Here is a 13,721-nt window from a genome sequence, read left to right as displayed (position 1 = left end):
TTTCTCCGAAATCATCTCCCAAGCTCAAAAAAAGCTCTCAAAGTGAGGCCAAAATGGAGGGGGTATCCCACGCTATCCCGAGAGTCCACATCTACATAAAACAAACTCTCCATGCAAAGATAGGGAGCAAATGCATTGACAGGGCTGCCACTTTAATTGGGGACTCCAAAACTGAAAACACGGCAACCCTGCTAATGTATTTGCTCCCTATCTTTGCATGGAGAGTTTGTTTTGATGTAGAGGTGGACTCTCAGGGTAGGGTGGGATATCCCCTCCATTTTGGCCTCACTTTGAGAGCTTTTTTTGAGCTTGGGAGATGATTTCAAAGAAAACCAGTGGCACCATCGTGTTTCTCGCGAACTTTTACTTAAGAATCCATGGTCAAATCGAAAATCCCTCACACATGCAACATCTCCATTGCGCTCCGTGTTACAAGTCTCCAAATGGATATTGCCTAGTGCGGCAGGAGATTTATCTTGGTCAACAAAAGGCACAGTTTCGAGAATCCCATTCCTTCGCAGGCGCTCACTCAATGTGGCGGGAGGTTACTGGAAGTCACTTTCCGCCGCAAGAAGCTGCACAATGTGGACTTCCACCGGGGGCATGTTTTGTTTTTTAAAAATAAAAGAAATCAACAGTTTTTTTGAATTTTTCTGCGAGAGCGTTTCTCTCTTTTAAAAATGTATACAGAACAATTCAATGAAACATGCTGATTTTAAAAATAATAAAGTAAATAAAAAAAAATGAATATACATGAAACAAAAACAAAATGTAGAATAATCGTAGATTTTAAACGGTGGAATGGATGTACGCGTGTTTTAAATTTATTCATCGTTATACTCTCTACGTCAGGAAACGGAAAACAACCTTTAACGAAATTGGTGAAACACTAAACGCACTTTGTAGGAACTCCCTGCATGCCTACATTCAGTTCCGCGGATAAAAATCAATAGTTTTCAACTAGTAAAATCGCAATCGAATATTCTTCGTTCTTTACTTTATTTAAAATACTCCCTTAATTTTAATGCAAAAATATTAGTTTTTATTTGTTGTGTTTTTTTTTTAAAAAAAGAAAATCACTCTGCTTTCTTTTCACATAGCATTAGATTGAGTGACAATTTCTCTTGGATTGTATACGCTGACTTTCCGTGTGTCGTTAGTATTTGCCAGAATTACTAAAATCTATCTCGCGACGCGATGAGAATGGGCCAAGAATACATGTAGGTCAAATGAGTTTTCCTTTTTGCAGGTTGTAACCGAGGAAACTCCGTACAAAGGAGACTTGATTGGTATTAATTCAATTGGTCAATTTGGGGACTTTGGACACCTACTGCTAAAGGCCAGTGCCAAGTAAGTAACAACAGTAGATTTAGCAGTTGATCTGAAGGAAGGATTTGGTATAAAGGGTTGCCAATCAAGCAAATTTCACTAGAAAATTAAGTGGCACGATCTTACAAAAGTGTAAGAAAAATATTGTTAACTTTCTCCTGAAAATTCGGGAGAGCTATTGGATTATGCGTTCAATTTAAAACGGCTCTAGAACGAAGTGCTTCGACTGCGTTCCTAATGATTAACGTGAATTAAAGTTACGACTACGTTTAAATACAACTCCTTCTCTTTACTTTTAATATATATAGCGTGATTTAAAATATAAGAGTGATCTTCTCAACTTCCCCTGCACCAGAGCTTTTAGCAGAGCGGAAAATCTTATCATTGTTAAACAAAGTTAGTGAATGTTGAATTGCTGCAAAATAATGTAGAATTTAGACACTTTTTTTCACTACGTATCCTACAATCAGTGAATTACAAAAGGTCGAACTGTTCATAGGAAATCTTCAACAATGCAGATCAAAGAATCGCTGCCCCATATGGTACTTCTGTCGTCTCGCACAGAATCAGGGATAGAAGAAATCAAGAGACAAATCAGAAATACGAAAATCACCCCAGAATTTGCCGCTTTAGTGAATGGAGTGTTCAGCCAGGAAGTGCAAAACCACATGTACAGATGTTACGCAATCGTGCCACCAGATAGCGCCAAAATCACAATCGAATCTGAGGTACCAACTAGCCCGTTTCCTTAATATGTACACTAATTTTACTTCTCAGTCTTTTTATTACAGATTTGAATCGGGATTTGCTTGGGAGTCTAAGTGCGCTCTGTTACGCTGAGACAGTGGCTCGACCAATCTAATTATTTGAATCTCCAAAATAATGTCAGATTCTCATTCACAGCTATAAGAAATAAATTAGATTTCAGAAATAATTTGAGCCCATCAGAAATTATCGAAAGAGCCTTCTTACGATCTAAACTTTCGTTAAGCTTTTTAATCTGCATATCGACAAAATCTGTCCAAATTTGACTATCTGTCTTGGCATTTTATGAAATGCCTGATTTGACTAATTGGTCTGCGACACATAAAAAAAACTTGAGGTCCAGCTGCCGAAGTTCGGGTCACACATCTGAAGTACTTCGGCACATCGGTTAACTCCATGGAAGTTTGAACCGAATTATACCGAACTAATTCAAATATGTAACCCGCACTTCGGCAACTAGACCTCAAGTTTTCTGATGCACGATCCAGAAACTTCAGAGATCCCACTGGTAAAAAAAACCTCTTGGTTCAAGAGTGCAGTTTCTTGTCGCCGGATTTAAGAGTCTGGACTCTTGTTTCAATGCAAAATTCGCTTGAATCAATGCAAAATCCGCTTGAATCAATGCAAAATCCGCTTGAATCAATGCAAAATCCGCTTGAAACAAGAGTTCAAGACTCTTAAATCCGGCGACAAGAAACTGCACTCTTAAGTCAATGCATTGCGGCATTGATCCAAGAGGTTTTTTTTACCAGTGCATATGACTTGAATTTTGGGTCCCATGCGCGAATTTTTTCCTCCGCATTATGCAATTAACATGATTTTTGTGCAATTTTACCTCTAAGAAATACACTCAGGTGGCTGTATCTTTTGTATGCGACGGAGTTATTCCTGAAAAGATGGCAAATGCCAGTTCTATACTATACCACATTCATAGCTTTGCTAAAATTGTCTATTTGCTATAAGAAAACGGTTTGAGTACTTAAAACGCATATCCGGTTTTGCAGAGAGCAGATGGTGGCCAGAGGCCAATCTGGTGGGTGTTCTCGGGAATGGGCTCTCAATGGACCGCTATGGGTGCTCGCCTGATGCATATCCCAATCTTTCATGACGTCATCAATAGGTGCGACGAAGTTCTTGCACCCCTAGGCGTGGACATCAAGCATGTCCTGACCTCGACTGATGAGGGCATCTTTGATAATGTTTTGAACGCATTCGTTGGTATTACTGCTTGTCAGGTAAGCCGTAGGACTTATTGAAATTTCAATTTTATCTTTGAAAATTGCGAGCGCGTAATTTTCTCCATTGAATTATCACCAAAAGCGGTCAGTGATAATGTGCCTCTACTAGTTATTCTTGTGGCACTAAGGAAAACACGAAGAGGGATAAACCTATTTGAAGAACAATGTGGAGAAATGGTGCTGGATCCACACCATTTTGCAGGGTAAACAAAGCCAAGAAATTCCAAAAATTAATGATTTTATGATTTAATGATCCAAAATTAATGATTCTTGGTGTGTAAATTCAAACCACCCTCTCATGAAAACTCAATGCTCCACGTGACTCACATTGCGCGCTAAACGTTTATCATGACAGTCTCGGCAATATAAAAATCTGGCAACCTCAATCTTGACGCTTTGGCTCAGCTATAGCAAATTGCTTATAGTTTGAACGACACATGGTGGGAAATGAACATTGCTCGATTGAGAAGCTTGCTGAAACCGTTGTAGTGCGCGATTTGACTCACGTAGAGCTTTGAGTTTCTTGTGAGCGGGCAGTTCAAATTCCTTGTAGCCAGTGTAAAATGAAAACGTTAAAATCTTCATTAAGAGTTGGTTTTAGTCATTTTAATTGCGAGAATCGTGTTCTGCGTGAAATTTTGGTTAAGGAACTTACATCAGAATCCTTTAATTCGTACCTTGTCTAGTGGCCCATTCAAAATTCCCGTAACCAATGTAAAATAAAAACGTTAATACCTTAGTTAGGAGTTGATCTCAGTAATTTGCAATTCAAATTTCTACGTGAACTTCTAATTTTGAAACATGTATCAGAATGCTTAAATTCGTACCTTGTCTAGTGGTCCATTGTACGCTGATTCCAGATAGGATTGGTTGAGATATTAAGAGCGTTGAAGTTGGAGCCCGCAGGGATGGTGGGCCATTCTGTGGGAGAGTTGGGGTGTGCTTACGCCGATAACTGTCTGACTCTTAAGCAAGCCATTTTAGCTGCGCACGCACGTGGCAGAGCGTCTCAAGAATCAACGCTGATCAAAGGGATGATGGCTGCTGTCGGTATGTTATAGTCACAAATCCTAACATTTTCAACGTGTTTACTCTTTGATAGTGAATGAGGGTTTTTTAATAAAAAACAAGAAGAAAAAATCCAACATGAGTATGTTGGAAAAGCGTGCCGAATAATTGAAATGTTGGACAAATACCTCTTATTTTCACGTCTTTGCTTTTTGCATCAATTGGTACTTTTTGCTAAATTTGGGAGAAAATATTGATTCATGAACGTTGAATGTAAATTAATTTTAAAGATTCCGTCCAATTATCTTGATTTTAAGCTGATATGCGGCATTTGCGCACGACCGTGATTTGGGCGAACTGCCGTGCATCGAAATCGCGTTGAGTTAATCTCTTTGGATTTCGAACTGTAACTTCTCTCCTATTCGGCCGATTTGTACAAATGAGGTCTCTTTTTATTTGTACTTCAACGGAAAGTAAAGAAAAACTCGCTAAATAGACGGAAAACAATTTTTGAGAAAATTTGGTGGATCCTGGCATCACGGTGAATGGTTAATCGGTTAATCGCCTCGCCGTCTTTTATTGCCTTGCTCGAAACCGGACACCCAAAGCTATATCGCGAGATAACTGTAGTGGTTTAAGTGGATTTCGGCAGGGGCCATGGTTAGTACATAGTATAATGAGTCACGAGGCTCATCACAGATTGCACTTACAGTGCAAGACGCTCATTGGCTATAGAGTTTTGGCGGGAAAGAAGGTTCTAGAGTTGAGTCCTCCGAGCGTAAGAAAGCTCCTATGAGGTTTCTGTCAAATTGAATAATACGGTTTTGACAGAAAAACGTTCTCAAGGGTTTCCAATTAGCAGTTCATTAGAGTTTTTGGTAAAAGACCAGGGCTGTGACAGTGTAATGGTTCAAAGACAAAGAAACGGGTGCGAGGAAAAAAGTATTTGGACGACCCGTTGAATAGCATTGGTTGATCTGTGTGCTGTACTATGGTACATCCGAGTGATTTCAAAAAGCGAGCGCTACTGGCACGCTTAAAAATGAAGAAAAAAGGGAAAACAATCGGAAACTGTAATACAAACGGAAAAGCGCTCAGCGGTCAGTGATTTTTTTTTAATCAACACATGCATTCTACAGGATTGTCACAACTACTGAATATGATCTCCAGTATCCATTGACATTGTCTAGATTAGTTTACATGGTGTTGAAGCTGGCAACATTGCCAATTAAGTCCAGCTGATGTTGAATAAAAATATATGTTTAGGTAAACTGTTCTGAAAAAAAAAAAAAAAAAAAAAAAAAACTGCGTGTAGTGAGCAAAAAATAAATTGAACTTTTATATGGCACATCTTGTAATTTTATTACATAATAATACTGATTGATATTGTTGGCCCCAACACATGGCTTAACTAGTTATATTTGGGCGTATTTCTGTCAAACAGAACTAAGCGCCAGAGGGGGAGGCAGGTAGAGAGGGGCCTGGATTGGCGGCGGAACCGGGCGTCGGGCTCATTCCGTCCTATACTCGCAATGCTTTTCCATGGCGCTTAGGTCCGTTTGATAGAACGCGCTATCCAGCATTCTAAATTCCTCACAAGGAACTCAAATTGGCGCTTAGTTCCATTTGACAGAAATACGTCCATTTAAAAGTAAAAAATGAAAATTTTCGCACCAAAATATATATTTCCCCTATTGAAGAAGAATAGATCTTCATCTCATACACTCATTTTAGTATTCACAACGTTTTGCATGTAGGATGAAGCGAATTGCATATTGTAGAGAACTGCTTGGTTGATGCGATGTCCCAGAATCATCGCCAAAATTGTCACCCATTCTATTGAAATGAAATGTATGAAATTCGAATAACTTTCAATATTCCTCATTATTTCACAATGCTTTAGAAACCCAACAGTTTCTTCTTAAAATAACCAATTAGAAATGGGGATTTTGGAACACCAGAACTGAGCGGTGTCTTTTCAGCATCCAGCGCCTCATATTATGATGTTGATACCTCGTTCTGCGTTTTTTTGTTGTGGAGAAATAATTAGGTGCCTAAACATTGCAATGACACCACCTCGAAATTTGTTTCTCTGGTTAAGTATTTTGGTTTTTCTCTCTTTTTTTATCAATTTAATACAGTTTATAGTAAAATTGCCAAATGTATCATTACAATACAAAATTGATCATTCGTCCATTAGGAATGGGTCATAGTGATATCATAAATCAACTACCGGAATCCATTGATGTTGCCTGTCGGAATTCCAGCTCGAGTTGCACAATATCTGGACCGGCGGAGGACGTCCAAAAATTCGTCTCGGAATTGTCATCCAAAGGCGTTTTTGCAAGGAGTGTGAACGTTGCAAACATCGCATACCACTCTCGATACATCCAACCTGCCGGACCGATCTTACTCAAATACTTGAAGGAGGTGAGCAAATCAATTCGCAAATTCTAAATAGGACTGATGAAATAATTTGTGACGATGTGAATGGATCTGTTATACACAAAAAAGTACACAAATGAATACATGTTGCTCTCGAGAGGTGTGATCGAATGAAATGCACAGTGACTACTTATGTAAATGTAATCTAGTATTCACTCTTGAACGCACGCTTCGCATGGTTTGAATCACGCATTTTCGAATTGCGCGCTCGACCACGAGCACGTTAATTCTTGTCAACATTGATAGACAAAGCAATAGATAAAGAATAAATAGGGAGTATGGATCAATATTATTGGTTGAAATGTGTGGTTGTTGCAGACCAAGAGGGTGAATAATAGACTAACTAAAGGATCTCTCGTGAGTTGCCGTTAGTTAGTCTATTACATAACTCCCTTGTGAATTTCAGCCACCCACTTCCACCAATAGGATGCCTTCATATCCTTTTTGTTTTCTTTGCCTATCGCTTTGTCTACCAATTTCAACAATGAGCACGCTGGATTACAGTGAGAGAGATTTGAGAAATAGAGAAATACTATAGCGAAATAGGAAGCAGGTGTATTTTTTATCAGTATGAGTACAGTATTTGCACCGCAGTTTTTAGTAGTGACTTAAACGCAGGATAGAAAAGATGCAAATTTACGCGATAGAAAACGATCAATGGTATCAATGGATCAATGGATACTAATCTGTGATTTGCGTTGCACAAACAAAATTTCCACTTTCCTAACAACCCTTAGCAGCTCGAAACTTCTTTTACACGCGAGGTTCCGAGTCCAATTACATCCCTCCTATTTTCGGCTATGTTGTTCACGCAATCCTTGAAGCACCACTTCAAAAAAGACCACAATAGGACCAACACACAATGGAAATAGAGTGATTTGATAACGGCGCAGAGACACAACTATTCGTACTTGGTGGATGTCCGTGTTGCATTCTGTAAAATTGAAGGCGCTACGGCGGAAAGCGTGAACTCGCAACGTTCTGCGTAGTAAGAAGCCAATTCTTCAAAATTTTCAAAGGAATCCGCACAAATTTTTTCTTGTAAAAAGTTATATTACTTCGGTACATTTGGCGATAGCTGATGGGGCTTGGTTCTTTTCTGCTAGACTTGGTTCATTTCTAACAGAATTTTTTCACTTTCAGGCCATTCCGGCAAAGACAAAAAGGTCAGGGAAATGGATCAGTAGTTCTATTCTAGAGAAGGACTGGGATTCAGACTTAGCCACCTACTGCTCTCCGGAGTACCTCACCAATAACCTGCTGAGCCCCGTTCTCTTCGAGGATGCCATCAAGTCGATACCATCAAACGCAGTTTTGATCGAGATCGGACCTCACGGCTTGCTCCAGGCCATCCTCAAACGCGCCATGACAAAAAAAGCCACCAATGTTCCACTTACGCACAGATCTAGTGAGGACGGTGTCAAATTCCTCTTGGAAGCTATCGGACAGTAAGTTTCCACAGTATTAGTATACCGAAAAGTTCATTTGAACTACTTTTGCAAATAAAAACGTCTATCTCCGGCTTATTTCAGTGCCAACAAATGTGGCATCAGTATTAATACGGAGGTAAAGAGGTTTTATGGAGTAGGTAGAAAGTTACGATTTGGACAGATCTTATTATTTTTTACTCATCTACAAGAATCAAGCATCAAAATACGCTTCTGTGGTCAGCGCAACTGACGCATTGACACTTTAATTTAATTCTATTAGGGAATCCTAAAAAAACGCAAACAAAGTTTGCCGGCACTGTTCCTACAGTCTTAAAAACAATTCACTCCAAACGCCTACATCATCATTGGTTTTGTGGTTTCATCATCATGTTGTTTTCCCATTTTTTAGGTTGTATCTACTAGGATTTGAGCTAGACGTATCGGCTCTCTATCCACCGGTGCAATTTCCGGTGCCGCTGGACACGCCCAGCCTTCAGCCTTTCGTCACGTGGGATCATACGGAGGAATACCACCTTCCGAAATATATGGTAACCTGCCCTGCTACGGAAAAATGCAGTATGTGAAAAATGACCCAAAATGCAACATTTTTTAACTGAAAAATATTCTCCTTGAAACCAAACAATTTTTTTTCGTATTTTTTAATATTTTCAAAAACAAAAATTGCAACATTTTTTAACTTAAACTTCATCACCACAAAAATTTGCCGATTTTTCTCCCGGGAAATCAATAAAAACCATCAAGTGATTTTTTGTGAAAGCCCTGTCAACACTACTAGCAAAAGTTCACGGAACTTTGCGCGAAAGTTAAGTTCCGTAAACCAATCTCTGTGTGGATAAGGCCCTCAATTTATAAGAAATGATCGCAAAAATTATGAAAGAACAAACATAAATGTGGTTTCACAATTTTAACTTCCACCGCCGCGCCGCGCTGACCGCACTGTGTTTGGCGCAATGCGTGAAGTATTCATGCAGTCTTGTAGGCGCTATGCATTTCACGTCAACCGCTGCTGACCGCACTGTGTTTGACGCAATGCGTGAAGTATTCGTGCAATCTTGTAGGAGCTAATATGTGTTACATACCGACCGTCGCGTCCGGGGCCTCTCCTTTTCATCTCAAGTCCTTGTCATCATTGCTCTCTACGCCCCGCCGTTCCAGGCCAAATCGCGGGTTTGCCTTCTCTCCTTACTCGACCAATTAAAGGTTCTGTCTCTTGTTTCACCGAAATAAGCAAAATTAAAAATTATTTTACTTTCAGGAATCGAGAGATTTTGTCGCATTTTCTAGCTTGTAATTTTTTTTCTGAATCCAATTCTTTTATACCTACATTTAAAAAAATTGCAAAATTTGCCGCCATGGGCCGCGGCCCACGTGGCCACCCTCTAAATTCGGCCCTGGACCCTTAATTTTTAGCGCTTATACCACTGCAGCAAGTAGCAACATATTTTCTTTATTCTGAGATTATGTGTTACTCTTTCTTAGTCAGTTGATTTTTTAATGATCAACTCATTAATGAATCAGAAATTAATTTTTTTACATGTAATTTGAGATTATTTCTACATTTAGTGGTCTTTTGTTATGACCTAAAATATCATTGCATCGTCTTTAACAATTAAACGAACAATAAATGACAGCATGTTTTAGTAAATGTCAGTAAGTTTTGTTTAATTTGTTTCAATGCGTCTGTTTTTTATATTTCACCCTCAGAGATGCATCGATGTGGATTATTTTTCAATTTCGGAGAAGTTTTTCACCCTGAAAGAAATTATGGACGTATTAAAGACTTACGAACGTGATGATTCTCCTGTTTCTCTCCTTTCCTTCTTCTTGGTAAGCTTTCTAATTTCTTTGCTTTGCAAAAAAAAAAAAATCTTTACACATTTGAAATCATATGTAAGGAGGGTTTGTGGCAGTTTGCAAGATTATTCATTTAAGATTTGTTTTACTACGTCTTTTTGCATGCAAACCAGATCTTCAGCCATTGAGGAACACTGCCCACAGATGAGAGAAATTTGAGAAACCAAGTTGAAAACCATGCAGATTGTGCTGTAAGGAGTGAATTTTAGACTTGTTCGATGTCATCGTGATTTTCGTGTAATTTCATTGATTGGAAATGTATTCACCTGCTTCATCTTTTGCTTGCAAAAGACTCTCCACCTCTAAAATTAGAATAACAATGTCGTTACCTCCTTTTCTTCAGATTGAAGTGTGGAAAATTTTCGGAGCTTTAGACAGCCGAGGATTTGAGAAGGTTCCTGTGGTTTTTGAAAATATTCAAATCTACTCAAAACTTGATCTCTCAGTTGAAGGTAATTTTTTATTTATTTTTTAGCCTGTGAGGCAGATTTTTCAACTCTTGATCCGTGAGTTAGTTTTTTACACCGCGATGCCCCAATTTTGGTTAGGAATCGAAAATTATGCAAAAATGACTGTCTTATGTTCTCTTACCTTCATTCGCTTATATCTCAACCAAACAGCTTGAAATTCCTTGTGCCTCATCCTTACGTATGTAGGAGCGAAAATCAGTCATTAAGAGTTGACTTGTATCACCCAATTATTTTCTTTAAAATAAATAACTCCGAAAACGAAGATTTTTTAAGTTCCAATGCGAAGATTCTCGTTCGTAGGGTCTCAGCGCGGTTACGCAAGGACGAAAATTCTCGCCCGTAAGAGTCAAAGGGTTAAGGTAAAAACTGAAACTTTTATCACACGTACACTGAAAAAAGTATCACACTCCCAACCATACTCCTGGCTGATCTTGATGCCAGATATAAGAGTAGTTGCACTTGCCAGAGGTATAGTTGATCCAACCACACTTTCGGCAGACTCAACCGTACTTCTAACCGGTGCAAATACACAGTCCATGTCGATCATACGAACGTATATTTGTCAAATGGAACTACTGACAATTAAGTAAGAAAGATGGGGTGTGCTCCAGACGAGCTGCATAAGAAACAATGTAAAAGTGGGGGTGATTCCCTTTATAAAAATGGGAAAGCTAGATCGTACATTCTGTCGAGCTATGTACCAACTGAATGCGCACTTATGAGCCTTGGGCAAGGCAAAAGAGTCTTGTGGTCAGGGCTCATGAGTTAATGCGGTGGACAGCAAAGGCGGATCCAGAAATTTGACACACTGGATTCCCTCCATTTAAACCTATGTTAAATAGTCGATTCTTGTCGAAGCACCTGGCGGACCTGGCCCCTCTAAGAATCGATACATTTCTATAGGTTTAAATGGAGAAAAACAACGTTGCCAATTTGCTGGATTCGCCAATGGTGGACGGGCGACCACGGCAGCAGCTCCGTCGCCGCTGACGTCATTGGCGCTTTATAATTCCCATTCATTCTTACGGTCCTCGACTAACGAGCACACCCCTTCTTTCCCACCTGCTCTGATTACGTTTGACAGAAGTAGGTACGTTCAAATTTCACTCTCCTTTGCAGGCAGTCTGAGTCAAATTTGGATCCAAGTCATGCGAGGCACCGGTGAATTTGTTGTCCTTCAGGAGCCTCCAGACAAATTAGAGAGTGAATTCGGAGCGCCGGATCCACAGGCGAGCGATAGGAATCCAGAAATCGTGATCATTCGAGGAAAGATCAGAATTTTTGAACCGCCATTGCGTGGACCGAAATCCTCGAAAGCTCAAAGCGTGGAGGGGATTGGAAATACCGTCGATCTTGAAGATTTTTCGAATCGCCCACTCGATATCTCGGAGGCAATTGACGGACTCCCCACGAAAGAGGTGACAGACTTGCGAATGTGTCCGAAAGGTCAGTACCGAGTCTCTTTTGTAAAGAGATTTTTGTGTGCTCATTTCGACCTGTTTTTTTTTTTTTTTTTTTTTTTTTTTTTTTTTTTTTTTTTTTTTTTAACTATTGAAAATAACTTCCTACGCTTAAAATCAATTAAATACTGTCAGGATTAAACTTTTACAGAACTTTTTTGAATTTTCAGATTTCATAATATTTCAACATTACAGTTATCAGCCTATGATAAAAAAAAACCCCCTTTGTGTAATGAGCGTTAACCTCTGGAAATTTTAAAATTTTCTTCTGGTTATACTTTTCAATGGTTTTAAGCAAGTGCTTTTCAAAATCGTGCAATGTCACAAATTGACTTTTGCAGCAATAAAAATACACCATGAAGAATATTGTTGATCGAGTAGCTCCACTGTAGGTCCTAATAATACGTTTATATTAACAATACAAGTTTTCTATTTCTCATGAGAATTTTCCTCCCACCATTAATAGGAGTATTGGGAAAAATTGTCCTGAATCCTGATTGGAACGTTTACCTGCACACGATCTTGGGACTAAATACTATGAAAGACGTTCATGTAATTGGGCAATCAGTGCAACCAGTCGCAATCCAATTTATGCAACTAAATCCTGAACATTTGGAAAATCAGAAAAAAGGTAAAATTCTAGTACGAAATTTCCTTAGAGAAATAAAATCTAATTACCAAATGGATTATTTCCAGCTTGTTGAATCGTAAGCTGGCTGGTCATATTTTTTTATCATTTCGTCAGCTTTTTAACGAAGCCTCAAAGTAACAGAAAAAAATCCGCAGGCTATTAATGCAAAGTTAAATGTTATGTAAGTAAATTCAACAATATATTGTTTTTAGATTTTCTCAAAAGTTCTTATCAAAAATTTACGAGTTCATTTTATTCTTTCCTTTTATTATGAATTGAATTCCTGGTGCCCCACAACAGTTTTTCCCTCACACTATTAACAAACTGTCATAAACAGGAAGGAAAATAACGTATTTTATGATTTAAAAATTGTACAAAAAAACCAACATTACGATGATTGAACCACAATAACGTGACGAAACTGCTAGAAGCAACTAACCATGCTCCTGAGTCGCTCACTTTGCCTATCGGAATATTGAAGGCGATCTGGGCAGAATGCGAATGAACAGTATAAGTAGAAATTATTTGAAAAAAAATGTCAAAATTTAATGTACTTGAATTTTACGTTATTTTAAATGTTTTTTAATTGTAAACAACAATCAATATGATCTCGGGTTTTCAGCCTCAAAAGTTGATTTCTTCATTGATCGAGATATTGGCCGCTTTCAGTGCGTGGGGGTAATAATAGACGGCTTCAAAACGAAGATAATACCCAGAGAAGTTGGAAAATCCGGAGGATTCCATGCGGAACGACTTTATTTTGCGCCTTATACGAAAGGCATATTTAAGGTAAGGGTTAGGTTCTTTAGATCAAGTCAATAGGTAAGTAAGTAAGGATGAAAAAAGGAAAGAAAAGAAAAGAAGAAAAAGTTGCGAGAAAAAATTGGTAGGATTTTAGCCATTACTACCCAGCTTTAGTAAGATGTGAATATCAGTTCTGTATAAGAAAAAAGGGTGGACTTTTTATGAAACTGCATTAAAGAGGATCTGAATATTGAATTCACTCAGGAGCATAGCTTGAAAGCTCCTCCTTTAAATTAACGAATTGTAAATAGGAGGCTGTACTCATC

At 38.7% G+C, this 13,721-nt stretch overlaps 1 protein-coding gene across 1 annotated transcript; it reads left to right on the top strand.

The window, feature by feature from the left end:
• Positions 1 to 1,841: 1,841 nt before the first annotated feature.
• LOC109030341 (fatty acid synthase-like) lies at positions 1,842 to 8,799 on the top strand. Its single transcript, XM_072304717.1, has 6 exons — positions 1,842 to 2,057; positions 3,099 to 3,329; positions 4,193 to 4,382; positions 6,541 to 6,770; positions 7,929 to 8,233; positions 8,625 to 8,799. The coding sequence occupies exons 1-6, from the start codon at positions 1,842 to 1,844 to the stop codon at positions 8,797 to 8,799; spliced, it is 1,347 nt and encodes a 448-aa protein (XP_072160818.1).
• Positions 8,800 to 13,721: the final 4,922 nt, after the last annotated feature.

This window comes from Bemisia tabaci, chromosome 9 (genome assembly GCF_918797505.1).
Source record: "Bemisia tabaci chromosome 9, PGI_BMITA_v3".
In the NCBI taxonomy this organism is placed as follows: domain Eukaryota; kingdom Metazoa; phylum Arthropoda; class Insecta; order Hemiptera; family Aleyrodidae; genus Bemisia; species Bemisia tabaci.
The sequence above is the reverse complement of the archived record's forward strand: the minus strand, read 5'-3'. Positions and strand labels throughout refer to the sequence as shown.